This window comes from Corythoichthys intestinalis, chromosome 3 (genome assembly GCF_030265065.1).
Source record: "Corythoichthys intestinalis isolate RoL2023-P3 chromosome 3, ASM3026506v1, whole genome shotgun sequence".
In the NCBI taxonomy this organism is placed as follows: Eukaryota; Metazoa; Chordata; class Actinopteri; order Syngnathiformes; family Syngnathidae; genus Corythoichthys; species Corythoichthys intestinalis.
This window is the reverse complement of record NC_080397.1, coordinates 8,429,536-8,444,063: the sequence shown is the minus strand read 5'-3', so window position 1 is coordinate 8,444,063 and position 14,528 is coordinate 8,429,536. Positions and strand designations below refer to the sequence as shown.

The following is a 14,528-nucleotide window of genomic DNA, read 5'->3' as shown; positions in this document are numbered from 1 at the left end:
AAATGCGAGGGGTGTACTCACCTTTGTGATATATTGTATAAAAGAGAACAATTGTTGCTCATTAGAGCCTACAAGTATTTAACTGTGCGGTACCTTTTCTATGATTATTCTATAATATTATTTATTATATATTATTTTATTTTTTATGAATTAAAAAAGTATAAATTAATCTAACTTATAACCTTCAGACAACACGGGCATCAATAAGTCCACGCGTTCTATATGAATGCCTTCAACCTTCTAACTATAATTCAACAATTAACTAATCAGCCCCCAGGCTCCAAGGCTCGATAAATATTGGTCTATGCTAGTTAGCTACTAAGTTTCAAGAGAATCTGTTCACAACTGACAGAAGAGTTTGTGTCAATAAGAGCAACAACAACTACCTGAATGGTGATTTGACAGCCTGTGGATTGGATGTCTAGCAGTCAATGTCAGCCAAGGAGTTAAATTAGTTCCCATAAAGGTTTAACAATTCAGATTTAGCTCTAGACCCATTTTTAAAAAAAACCTGTCCTCTTTAGCTGTTTGACACAGAGAATGGAAGTCTAAGTGTCCGGTTGGTCCGAACAGTTTTAATGTTTCACATTGGAGTATGACATACTCCCATTGTAATCACTCAACATACCTCGTTTATTAAGACAAAGCAGCTTCAGGAAGGACTTATAGGAGAACAGAAGAAAAGGAGCAAGAGACAGAAGAAACACAAACAACAATACATTGAATGCCTACAATTACTATGAATATGTTGATGCTATCGTCAGCATGATGTATTTATGGTTGACACCATGTGGGGGGCCTGTTAACCAGGGAAAGAAGGGGACGGGGTGAGTCTATATGATAAGTGATTGGGAGGGGTGGAGTGTACACAAATCAGCCCTGTGATCTAGAACCCAGTAATCATGTGAATCCCTTGTGAGTGTGAGCCCGTTGGCAACCCACCCTATGCTGCCCCACCACCAATCCCGGCACAGAGGCCCTTCACCCGGGCGCGCCCAATTACATCCAGCCATGCACGAGCACTATCAAATATGCGATAGCCACGCAGACGAGCGGAGACGCCTCGCGGGCGCCACCCCAGGGCCTCGGCTCCCACCCAGCCAGCCCGCGTCACCCCCCAGGGATCTTGGGTGATCCACCGAGTCACCTGCGCCTCCATCAACCGGTCGTCAGGGATGAGAAGAGGGGGCGCACCACCAACCCTAACGCCCACCCGGCACACGAGCCAGAGCCGCAGCCCCCTAATGTAATGTAAAAGTTTTCCGATCCGCCGATGGCGACCAAACAGTAGGTGTTGGTGAGTTTGGCGAAGCAGCCGATCTCGTTGTTCTTCTCGAAGCACAACGAGAACCCCAATGACCCACCAAGCCCTGAGGAGGGCAGGGCCCTCCGCTGGAGCAGGCGACACCCAGCCGACACACCGGCGTCCAGCCAGCGACCCGCGTTGGCGCACAGGGCGGATGCCCAGGAAGAGAAGAGAGGGGAAGGCGAAAGCAGGAGAATGCAGAGGAGCCGCCGCGGAGCGACGTGAGATCGGAGCCCCGACCTCCCCCCACTCCCACGGCCGGCAGCCTAGGCAGTGGGGCGGCCACGCCCCGGGGAGGCCACGCCACAGAGAAAAAGTGTGGGACCCACCTACCACTCTATTACTGTGACTGCCAGGTCCCTGACTGGAAGCCACTACCAGCACCGTGATGGGATTGTGTGGGGAGGGTAGCTCTAGACCCATTACAATATTGTATCTTCATCTTATTAGGAAATTTATACAATTGTTAAGGCAAGGTAATATTGAATTAACTAGCAAGAATCCCTGACCTGAAACCCATTGAACACCTTTTTGATAAAAGGACTTACTTTTCACATAAACATATTTAACTAATCTTCTTTTCACTTCCTGTTGGTGCAATACTTTCCTCGACAGTTATATAACATGCCTAAAATGTGACCCACTTTCTCGTCACAGGGAGAGTCTGGGGTCAAAGGTCCTGCTGGAGCGCCTGGCCAATATGGGCGAAAGGTAGAACGCATCTGTGTTATCTCAACATCTGTTTGTTTGTGCACGCAGTTAAGTATAGCAATGGGGCATCTGTAACATGTTACAGGCCCATATGTGCGATATTGTGTGTCTCTTGAGCTGACATCTGAATATCAAGTCTTCTCCCTGCCCTGATCTGGAATGAATATTTCAGAGCCAAAAAGTAGATGTTAGCCTGTTGCTTGGAATGTAATGCAGGCCATCCAGGAGTACACCTGTATTCTGGATTTACAGTAGTTTATTCATCTGCAAGTACAATTCAAGCTCATTTTATTGGTGCTCCACTAGATTTGGTGTTATTAGCATATTAACACACTTTTGCTCATGCACGTGATACTTTACATGCTACGTGTCAACCTGTCTTAGTGATGATGAGCAGCAAACTATTCTCCTCAAGACCTTGCACTTTGCATTTTAGCCTTGGCCCTTTTCCCTAAACACTGCTTTTCTGCTTTCTGGAATCGCACAGCCCAAGCGATTTCCAGTGCTAACGTCTCCCACAGGTTATCCATTGATTCGTTTCCCAAATGGATAGCAAAGGAAGTTGTAAACACTTACACCTGCGTTGAGAGACTTGCATACTTGCAGTCCTCTTTGCTCAATATGCAACATACATTAGAAAATTGGGCTTTGATACAGGATACTATAAGCATTTAATCGACTCATGGAAGATTTACTCGTGTAGCATTATTTTTTTTGTACTACTGTGATAAACGCTGGGAAATTCAGGTCTGAAAAAATTCCATGTCTTCTTTGATTATACTGTATTCCAATAGAAAAATTGAAAATGGAGTACATTATACAGTACATTGTACAAAAACTGTTACTTACATATTTACTTTACTGTATGTTCCCACATTGTATACACTTTATATACAGTATGTAGTATGCTTTATCCATCAGTCCATCATCATTAGGCTTGTGGGAGAGCTGCAGCCTTTCCCAGCTGTTCGCATGATATTGGTCATATCTAAACTTATATATACAGTATATACTGTCCTGTATATGTAACTTTGTCTGTGTGTGTTCGTTCCCTACGGACTCCAAAACGGCTGGGCGGATTTTGACGAAATTTTACACAGATGTACTTTATGTTTCTGGGAGTGTTCTTAGTTTGATCTCTGTAGGCCTCTATTCAATGAGGAAAATTAATTGGAAAACTAAAAAAAAATTGGCTTAGAAAATCCCTGATTGTTTTTTTTTTCCGAGTGCAATGTCGCAGTTGGCTTCAAACTTTACGGTTTCACGTACAATTTTAAAATGTCGATACGTTGTGGCTTTGAGTACTCCACAACAAGATGCAGGATTTTAAAAATTTGAATAGTATTCTGGTATATTACTAAGGGATTCATTTCAGCTGGATATTCAGACTGTAGCGACTGTTATTTATTATGTGTTACGCCCGCAGTGGTTCATGGGTAGTTGTGGCAACCGTGACTGAGTATGAGTTGTTATGTTTTGGTGTTTTCAGCTCAATAAAGTTGATGTCTTGCGGTCGTGTGGTGTATGAGGCACAAGAGCGTCAATTGTAGATGAAACATAAAAAATGTCTCTCTCATTCCACATCGCTCGCCACAATGCTGTATAGACAAGTTTCCTGAGCGGAACATGGGCAGTACCATCTTGGACAATCTATGCCTCCAACTTCCGGTTTCGAAAAAAACCTCATGAGTTGTGGTTGAAGTCAGCAGTATGTCGACGAAATTCAAAATTGCGAATTCAAGCAAGAGGAACCCAAAAATGGATCAAGCACGATGTAGATTAGACGTAGATGAGATTGGATGATTGTTCTTATCACTTCGTTGATCATTCCTGGTCAAAATTAACAACCTATCAGCCTGTGTTGACGGGAGTTATAGATTGATACACCGGCCACTTGAGTGACCAAAATGAGAGGAAATTAAAAATTATATTACGTATGCCGAATGCAGAAGGGCTGACGCGGATTTTGTTGTTACAAGGAAATACAACAAGGTATGTACATATAAAAAAGATAGTATGTCATTCTTTTTTATTGCAGATATTGATCGCAATAAAAAATTTGGACAACATAATTCAATTTCTTGTTTTATTTAAAACGATTGGTGAATATGCAAAACAGGTAAATAAATCACAATTTATAAAATTATTGGAAAAATAGCAGACGGGAATGTGATATCAGAAAGCACCAAACTTTCACCCAACATTACGGCCTCCAGACGGGCTTTCTCCCAGTGTTCTCGGTGCCTCTCGGCTGCCCCCAGGTAGAATGACTTAGTCTCGATATATGTCGATCAATGTACAGTAAGTGTTGCTGTGAGGCACATCAACTTATATTCCCTTGCCTAACAGCGTTTTCCACCTGTAAACAAATGACCAAAAACTTGTAACACATGCATTTACATAACTGTGCCATCCAACATGTACTGATTAGCAACAGGCTAGCAGCAGTAGTTGTACCAAAAATCATCATCGTAATATCAATAGCAAAGGCAATAAGTCGTGTCTTTTCCCATATTTTAGGTTTTGTATTTTTGGAGCACATACTTTCAATAACACAGTGGCAGCATGACTACAGGAATTCCGAGGGACCCGCGATACATGTAGAGCCTGCAGTTTCGACCAGTGTTGGGCACGTTACTTTAAAAAAGTAATTAGTTATAGTTACTCACTACTTCTTCCAAAAAGTAACTGAGTTAGTAACAGAATTACTCTATAGAAAAAGTAACTAGTCACCAGGGAAAGTAACTATTGTTTGTTCTATTGCATGTTCTCCCCGTGTCCTGCGTGGGTTTCCTCCGGGAACTCCGGTTTCCTCCCACATTCCAAAAACATGCATGGTAGACTGATTGAACCCTCTAAATTGTCCGTAGGTATGAGTGTGTGCGTGAATGGTTGTATGTCTCATTGTGCCCTGCGATTGGCTGGCAACCATTTCAGGGTGTACCCTGCCTTCTGTCTGTAGTTAGCTGGGATAGGCTCCAGTACCTCCGCGACCCTCGTGAGGAAAAGCGGCATGAAAAATGAATGAATGAATGAATATTCGAGTCAGTTGAATAGAGAAGAACAGACAGATAGTTGTGTTATAGAACCTTGGAATATTTATTGCACCTCACCAGTAACAGATTTATCCTACACTTGAAGTGCAACAAAAATAAACAGATTTGAATTGCTTACCACAAATGTCGACAAAAGCTTTGCTCTGGGACATAAATTACACTTTACATGCACGTTCTTTCCTTTAATTTCGAACAACTTGAAATAGTGTTTATATCTCCACCTCGTAAAGGACAAATTTTCCTCTGAATGCTCTGCCATCATATCCCTCTGCATTTGTTTTGCGTGTGTGTGTTTGCTGCACGCGCTGTTCTGGTTTGTGTGTGAAAACACCGGCTCTGAAGTTTGTTTAAACTTTATTAACAACAAATACACATATAAAACATAGGGCGAGACGATTCACATATAAACAACTGGCTCTGAAGTACGTGCGCTATTAGGCTCGAGCGTTTACGTCACAGAATGGGGGATCACGTGAGATTTGACAACAACACAGCCATATTGGAAGCAGGTCTGGCTCACGGGACATTAAACTTTAACTTGCCAGTTCGATAAAGAGACAAACTCGTGACTAAGGCGAAGAACAGATATGTGATCAAACTTAAGGATGTGAACAATGCTGACCCTTACAAGCAAGCCGAAGACAAATGGAGTAAAGATGTCGACGGGCTTCCACAATTACGCGAAATGGACATTCTGCTGTATTTATTGTTTGGTGTATGTTACTAAACTCATCAGCGATTCCGAAATTACAAATCGCTACAAAGCTACGAACAGTTTTGCTGCGGATGGGTGCAGGACCTGCACATTATGACCGCATCAAACGGCAACTCCATCGTTCTTGCAAAGGTAGGTTATGTGTGTTTACTATTTTCATTGCCATGAACCTGAACGCACCCCAAGTCTTGGATGACAAATAAACAGAGCAGAGTAGACTCGCTACGCCTGGTAGTTTCTTCAATCTATTCAAAGTAAGTAACGCACCGCTTTTAACCGTCAGTAACGGTAACGGCGGAAAAAATAATTAGTTAGATTACACCGTTACTGAAAAAAATAAGGCCGTTATGTAACGTTATGTAACGGCGTTATTTATAACAGCGTTTTTCCCAACTATGGTTACCAGCACCCATGGTTTGTGGTACGGAGCATTGAGGCACTGTCTTGGTTCTACATCCCCCTTCATGAAGACAAAATTCCCGTGTTTGTGTATGAGGACAAATCCAACTTTGTGGCTGTGCAGGTACTGGAATGCCTTGGAGCTTTTCGGGTTCCTAATGGCCTTTCCATCCACTGCGATAGAGTCAGTAAAATCCGATAACATTTTACTTGTTTATGTTGTCTTCCCATGGCAAGATGGCAGAAGAATGCGGTATTTCCATATCGTGTTTTTTCAGGGTTTTTAGTGAGTGATGCCACTCCAGCGCCATTGAAGTCAATGGCAAAAAATTAAAAACGGAAGTTGCAGGCAGACATAAGGAAGTAAAGCGGAAATACCTCGGAAACTTGTCTATACAGTGACATAAAATCCATTGCGCATTAATCCCTTTGTTGTGTCTTTTTACTAATCCTACATTACAGCTGCATCTCGAAGGAAAATATGTTTTATCTGCGATTCGGTTGTAATGCGTTCACGTTACTCAAACCCCGCAAATTCAAATCGTCGCCTGCGTTACACGTTACTTTTGTTTGTTTTCTTTTTTTTCTCATTGTGAATTAATAGTTTCGTTGTCATGCCTCTTGCACAATATATAAGCTCCGTGCAACTAAACCTTAACTGAGCACTAGAGGCAGCAACACGAGTACAAGCAAGATTGGCAAGTGAACAAGATATTAACCAATAAAACAAAACAACACTTTTGTGCAGTGGGTGACGGTATGCACCTGATAGTTGCTTGAGGCAGGTTGAGGCAGCGTGACGAGCGTGAACCCGTCTTGCTGTTGGCGCGACCCATTATGGTTGTTTTCGAGCATGTTTGGATTAAAGTACAGTGATGAAGCTACCGTCGTGTTGGCCGCCCAAGACGCTCTATAGACCCTACCCACGTGACGTCACAACTCCGTTCTCCTGAATGGTACCGCCCAATTGTCCGTCAAAACATAGTGTTAACCTGTTACGGCTACGTACATTCCTCCTATTTATGGCGTGTTTTTCTGCTCCTTAACATTAATAATCAAAATGGTGAAGGCGTGTGTGGCTGTTGGTTGCACTAACAGAGAAGATGGAAGGAGAGACTTGAAGTTTTACCGTATTCCGAGGGATCCAAAGAGGAGAGCGAAATGGACGGCTGCAATTCGACGTGAAAACTGGGCACCAAAAAATCACCACGGACTATGTAATAGTCATTTTATATCCGGTAAGATGCATTTAAGATATACTTAGAGGGTTTTGGGCTGACAAATAACCACAATTAAGATGATTGCTAGGCTAATCGCCGACAACATACACGTATGTATGTAGTGAGAGTGCTATCGCTAAACCATATAAACATTAAAAGCCTTAACTCCATTGACAAACGACATGAAATACATTAGACTTGACAGTGGATGTTAGCAATAACAAAATATTTTGAATTGAAAATTTCGTAACTCACCTTTCCAAGCACAAGATAGATTCCTGCCGAATTTTCGTGGACGAGGACCTGTTTCACCCAACCAGCAACGAAGTATTTATAAGCCTCCAAACTCTTGAAGTTTTTCAAATTTTCGTGAGAATAGGCTGATTTTGTGTGGACAAGATAATTGTAAATATCAGCGAAGCAGATGTCAGGCAGACAGGGCGAAGACAGTGGGTCGAAAAACATCGATTTGGGCATCAAATATGGATCTGGGGACTGTATAGAACGAAGCTTTTCCACATAACGCCTTTTATGCAACACATCCAGTGAGTTTACGGCATCAGAAAGCACCGGGTCTTCCATGAAATGCATTTTAAATTCCTCGATCAATTGAAACCAATGCTAATACAGAGACAAAATGACGGACAAGTGGGCGGAACCATACAGCGAGCACGTGGTTTTGTGACGTCGGTGGGTAGGGTCTATAGGCGGGCAAAAGCACACAGAGGCTCGTTGTAAAATCCCCTTGGCCGGCGAAATGTAACTTTGTCTTTTTAGACCAATATGTGGCACTCTTATCATTTATTACTGCAATGCACAGATACAGTAAAATGAATGAAAATGTAGAATGATTGAATTTTAGTGATAGCGCCACTAAAACCTCCAGCATGGAGGCTTCAGACAATTTCAGCTCACTATTTTTGGTCACAAAGACGGAGGTTTGGGGTGAAATCCACATTCTCAGGAAAAACATACCTTTGGCATTTTAACCCAATACATTGCACTTAGGGTTAACGGGCGGTAATTAATTTTTAAAATTAATCACGTTAAAATATTTGACGCAATTAACGTACATGCCCCGCATAAACAGATTAAAATGACAGCACAGTGCCACTGGCCACTTGTTACTTGTGTTTTTTGGAGTTTTGTCGCCCTCTGCTGGCGCTTGGGTGCGACTGATTTTATGGGTTTAAGCATTGTTTAATTATTGACATCAACAATGGCGAACTACTAGTTTATTTTTTGATTGAAAATTTTACAATTTTAATAAAACGAAAACATTAAGAGGGGTTTTAATATAACATTTCTATAACTTGTACTAACTTGTACTTTATCTTTTAAGAACTACAAGTCTTTCTATCCATGGATTGCTTTAACAGAATGTTAATAATGTTAATGCCATCTTGTTGATTTATTGTTATAATAAACAAATGCGGTACTTATGTACAGTATGTTGAATGTATATATCCGTCTTGTGTATTATCTTTCCATTCCAACAATAATTTAGAGAAAGATATGGCATATTTTATAGATGGTTTGAATTGCGATTAATTACGATTAATTAATTTTTAAGCTGTAATTAACTCGATTAAAAATTTTAATCGTTTGACAGCCCTAATTGGACTCTGAGGTGGACTGATGGGCGCGAACTACCCTGAAATGCACCGATGTTCGAACTGTATAAGTGTTTTGGGAGACAGCCGTTTTGGATAGTTTAATCATTTTATCTGTCAAATGTATTTATTTTTTGTAATATTATTTCATAAATAATGTGAAACCACTGATAGCAATGCTATATTACATTAAAGTATATACAGTACTCCCCGAAAAATTTGAATATCAAATAAAAGTTTTATTTTGGCAATTTAACATAAAAGGTTAAACCAACATAATTGAATATGTCAATTTCCATGTAATGGCTCATCTCAAGCAGTTCCTCATAACTATTCTGATGAAAATTTTCAGGTTATTATAACTTAAAAAAAAAAATTGAATACGATGAAAAGCTTCAGTTTTGTACACACTTGCCACATGTGTAATTCAATACACCTGCAAAAGGTTCTTGAGCCTTAAAAATGTCAGTCTAATATATGAGGTAAAATTAAAGATAGTACCCCAAAAATAAAATGGTAACTCCACACAGAACCCTTGCTTGAGCCCTTGATCTCAGAACTGTCAGAGGACATGCTAACCACTCTTCTTCCATGCCTCCCTTTTTACAAGTTATTTGGGGAATATTCATGTTTAATTAATCTTTACAAGAGTAAAGTAAAACTATTTTCTAGTTTCCAATGAGGCTTAAATTTGATGCAAGGTAAGCACATTGATCAACTCCTGTTCTAATAGGTGTATTTAAAATATTAAAATATATAATTCATGCATTTAAAAAAATGCCAATAATCACAAGTTGACAGCATGCGATTGACAGCACGGTTATTATTACAATATTTCAATACGTAGGTCATGATATAAAGTGGTCCGGTCTGTGGCGTGAAACTGAAATGAGTCCCACTCCGGCCCTGATACCAACCATATAACCATATATACATCTAAATAAAGGGCACATTGAGCTGACTAAATTACCCCAGAATCTCATGGTGGTCAACACAACAACCATTTCCACTGCTTTGGGCCCTTAGAAGTCCCATCTGATCCTCACTAGCTCAAGGTGGAATATTTTGATCAATGCATCTAAAAGATGAAAATTCAAAACTTTTTGCAGATGTTTTTCAAATACTGTAGAAACAGTATTACAATCATATTGTGATGCTGAATGCCAAAATTGTTGACACTGATCTGGCGTCATTCGCTTTCCAAGGAGGAACCCACCCAAAATGTACTTTCTAGTGAAGAAAGAGTATCTCATTGCTTTACGCACAGAGCTTCATGACTGATTTGATTAGAATCAAGTTGCAAGAAGACTGAAAAATTCAAAATCTCCCCAGTTTAAATGTGTGCATGCTTTTCATGGGGATAAAGATTCCTTAAAAGCGCACAAACTCACATGGCATTAATCATAAAAGTATATCATGTATATCTTGAACTAAAGGTTATGCAATGAAATAATTCAGTCTGTGAACGTTCATCTGTCAACATCTTTGTATGGAAAAAAAAAAAAAAAATCCTCGAACCCAAAGAATATCTCTTCTTTCCTCATGAGTCATAGAACATGTAGTCATGGGAAAACGCTGATCTACTTCCTGATCATTTATGGTAATCTCTTGCTGGGCGTTGTCTGACAGTCTGGCTCGAAGCCGGACACATCTGGGTTAAACCTTTTCACGCGTGTGAATGCTGCAACTGCAAAAACTGTATTAGAATCAGTTTTGCATCTAGTGAATTAAAGAGATGCAATCACCTTGGCTCAGCTCAAGGCCACCAGACACATGATTGCACACAGCTGCAACTAAATCTTTCACAAATCATCTGGGTCATATTCCAGCCCCAAGAGCTCCCAAAAAAAAAAAAACAAAAAAAAAAACCAAAAAATAACCCGACTCAGCATTTGTTATTCAAATACCACAAAAATTCCATCATATGCCCCTCATAGGGTTCCTGCTCCATTTATATTAGTGTATTATTTTCCCCCCGAATTTTAATTTAGGATATGTTTCCGTTTCCTGCCCCCTCTTACTTTTTGAGGTGCAAGAGAAAATTAAAATCTTTTATGGATCCAAACACAGATGTGGAAGTGTGTAGTATTTATTATTACAAAACGAGAACTATACAAACAAAAATGACATAAACTGAGTCGGCGAGAGAACCAAGGAGAAGGCAACACGGCCAGAAAAGGAAAAAACAAATACAGTAGTACCTCGACATACTAAGATCACTTCGACACACGATCTTTTTGACATCCGACGTAAAATTTGACTCGCCGTTTGTTTCTACATCCAACGACATGCTCGAAATACAACGATTTTTGACAGCGCCGCAGTTTCTTTGTTTTGCCGGAAAATGGACGCACGACTGCTTTTCTTGTGAGAGAAATCAACACTGGATCCAAAAAGGTTAGTGCAGGTGGAGAAAAAAAAAAAGAATGATGTGAATGATAGCAAAATATAAGCATGGTGTGGGCATCCATGAACTGGGTCGACAATAGGGCCGTAGCATGTTGATCTCGGCCGGCGGTCCTCCTCCGTTCGCCAATCTTTATAAGTTAAGGTGACAATTCTTATTGTGGTAACATCTCTGGTAACACCAGAGAAATCGCCAGCTTCGTGAGGTTTCTAATCATTTATTCCATCAACTCGCCTAGTGTCCTCTGCTGTTGACACCAGAATCGAAGTAGAAAGTAAAATAGCGCAGCGCTCTCTTGCTCACCGTCAGCCCCGCGGTGCGTTCAGGTACAGCAAAAAAAGTCCGCCACATTACAACCCGATTCGTTAGATTATTACAGGTACTGTATTATTATTATCATTATTGCTATTATATTATTGTTATTCTGTTTTTTATCCATAATGTATTTGTTTTGCTCTTTGTAATTGTTATTTGCAATAGTAACAGCAGTATTTATTAAGGATTTAGTATAGGTTTTTGGGCTGTGGAACGAATTAATGGAATTATAATGTATTCTTATGGGAAAATCCTGCTCGACATACAACCATTTCGACTTACAAACAAGCCCCTGGAATGAATTAACTTCGTATGTAGAGGTACCACTGTAATAACAAAGTCCATCAAAAATACCAGCGCAACAACAATGTGCTAAAAAAGAATACAACCGTAGGTAGGCAAAAGCTCTCGAGATGACGCACACAGCGGTATGTTAAGCAAGTAATAGTCCGACATTTGCAGATAGTGACAGGCATCCTTAAATATTGAGCGTTCCTAATTCCGCACAGGTGTGTCGCATGGCCCCGCAGGTGCTGAATGAAAAAAAGGAAATGACAACACACACAAACATGACAGCTTCTGTTTTAAAAACTTTATTTCTCTCCTCCAATTTGTTCTGTCAGCCCCCAAATACAAATTAATGTCTTCACAATGAAAGAAACATTCTCATGGAATCTATTGGACAACAAAAAAAAAAAAAAATCAACTCATTCACAACGACTATAAAACCCACAAATTAATTCACAAAAATTTTTTGTCCAGACTTAGGCGGAAGTAGTATATTTTGATGATTTTGACTGTATTTTCCTCACCATATGGCACACCTAAAAGCCTTCAATTTTCTCAAAAGCCGACTGTTCACCTTATAATCTAATTCACCTGATACTGGGTGACCGGAAAAAACAGGTCACAAAACATTTCAACCATCCAGTAAAACCAAGAGCAGGGGTGCTGGAAGTCAATCACAGCAGGGGATGCTCAGGATTTTATTTTCTGGTTCAAATTTGTCATGCTTGCGCTTTTTCTCCATACAAGGCGTGCACAGTGGCAGTACACACGCATGCTGGATAGTTTAAGTACTACTACTGGGCTACTACAAAGACAGTTTTCTGTTTCACCTGCAGTGTGTCTTAGAGTTTTTGTACTGGAAATAAAAGTGCCCGTGTATTATAAAGCAAATCCCTGCAGCTAAATGGTGCAATGACACACAAACACATTTGAAAACTAAAAGGTCCAATAAGCCTCGGTGTAACACCCACTTTTCACAACACTCAAATAAATTGCACACGAATATCCAACAGCGCTCTGCACGGTGGCAGCTCAACAGCAACAATAAACAATACAATGCTACAATGCAAGCTATTTGATGTTTGCCACGGTATAAATCTGCAGCTAACGTTTCCTTGCTGGGCACTATTATAAACTATTATAATCATCTTCATTTTCGACCTCAAATTCAATTTTAGAATTTTTTTTGCTGTTTTTATAAAGAAAAAAATGGCTCCAATCCCTTCCAATAGCGCCTTATTCAACGTGACCTGGTGGCAAGCAAAGTGTCATGGGGTGACCATGTTATTCACAAAAAAAACAACAACAAAAAAACAAACAAACAAAAAAATTATTATTAAAAATATATTTTATTTATTGATTTATTAGGGAAAAATAACAAAAATCTACCAAAACAATTTTTTTTCTCCCCAACACCAGAGAGTCTTGCATCACCCTCAGCACCTCACTGCACGCGCCACTGACCATTTATAGTAAGTGAAGCCTTAAAACATACCATTTAAGACAGAATGATGGAATTTTCATCTTTTAAAAATGACGTTGTTTAAATGGCGTCCTCCTGTAGGAATGCATTCTCGAATTCTGCTGTCGAGATTCCTCATTTATTCATCATCCCACCTAAGATAATGTGAATTTCATCCTAAATTCACCATGGTTACTAAAATGGCAGATTGTTTACTTGCTCAAGGTCACTGTCTCACAGTGCTGCACTTGCTCATGTCTGCCAATATGCAAAAATTCCCACTTTTTCAACAGTGGTCAACAGCAGATTTCAAGAATGCATTAATGCGGGAAGACACCATTTAAATGATGTCATTTTGAAATTAAAATTCTATCATTTTTTGTTAAATGACATGTAAAAACAAAGTAAAAACTCTGCCAGACCTCTCTCACTCTCTTTTCAGTCACACGGTGCGTTCAGGAGCAGCATGCAAAACACAACCGCCACATTAGAGCCACCCAATTCGTTACATCATTATTATTATTATTTTGATTTGTATTTATTATTGATTTGTTTTTCTATGTGTAATTGCTATCTGAAATTGTACCTGTAGTATTTATTATGGATTTGGCTTAGGTTTTTGGGCTGTGGAACTAATTAATCGAATTATAATGTTTAGCACTGAATTACGGGAAAATCCCGCTCGACATACTACCATTTCGACATTCAAACCAGGCCCTGAAACACATTAAATTCATATGTAGAGGACCACTATTATTATGGAATCAAATAGTCATCGATTATTTCTTCATTGTTACCTACAACATGCCGAAAACAACTTAAATTGCGAAGATAATTGAAAAAAGTGGCATTCATCCGATTATTCATTTAATTAATCGTGCGTTGTGGGCATACTCCACCCAAGGGAGGTGTGATGACCAGGTGGCCGGATGCAGTTGGCAAACACAGCGAAAGGCAGCCTCAGTTCCTGATTGACGCGTTCCGTCTGCCCATTTGACTGCGGGTGGTAACCAGAAGACCGGCTGGATGTGGCCCC

General features: G+C 40.0%; 1 protein-coding gene across 3 annotated transcripts in view; it reads left to right on the top strand.

Annotated features, from left to right (window-relative positions):
• Positions 1 to 14,528, top strand: part of LOC130913048 (collagen alpha-1(XXVII) chain B-like) — a 159,476-nt gene that overhangs the window by 32,688 nt on the left and 112,260 nt on the right. For all 3 annotated transcript variants that reach the window (XM_057831323.1, XM_057831324.1, XM_057831322.1), the window contains exon 7: positions 1,964 to 2,017. In XM_057831323.1, the coding sequence (XP_057687306.1) occupies positions 1,964 to 2,017 (54 nt within the window). The remainder of the gene's footprint in view (positions 1 to 1,963; positions 2,018 to 14,528) is intronic.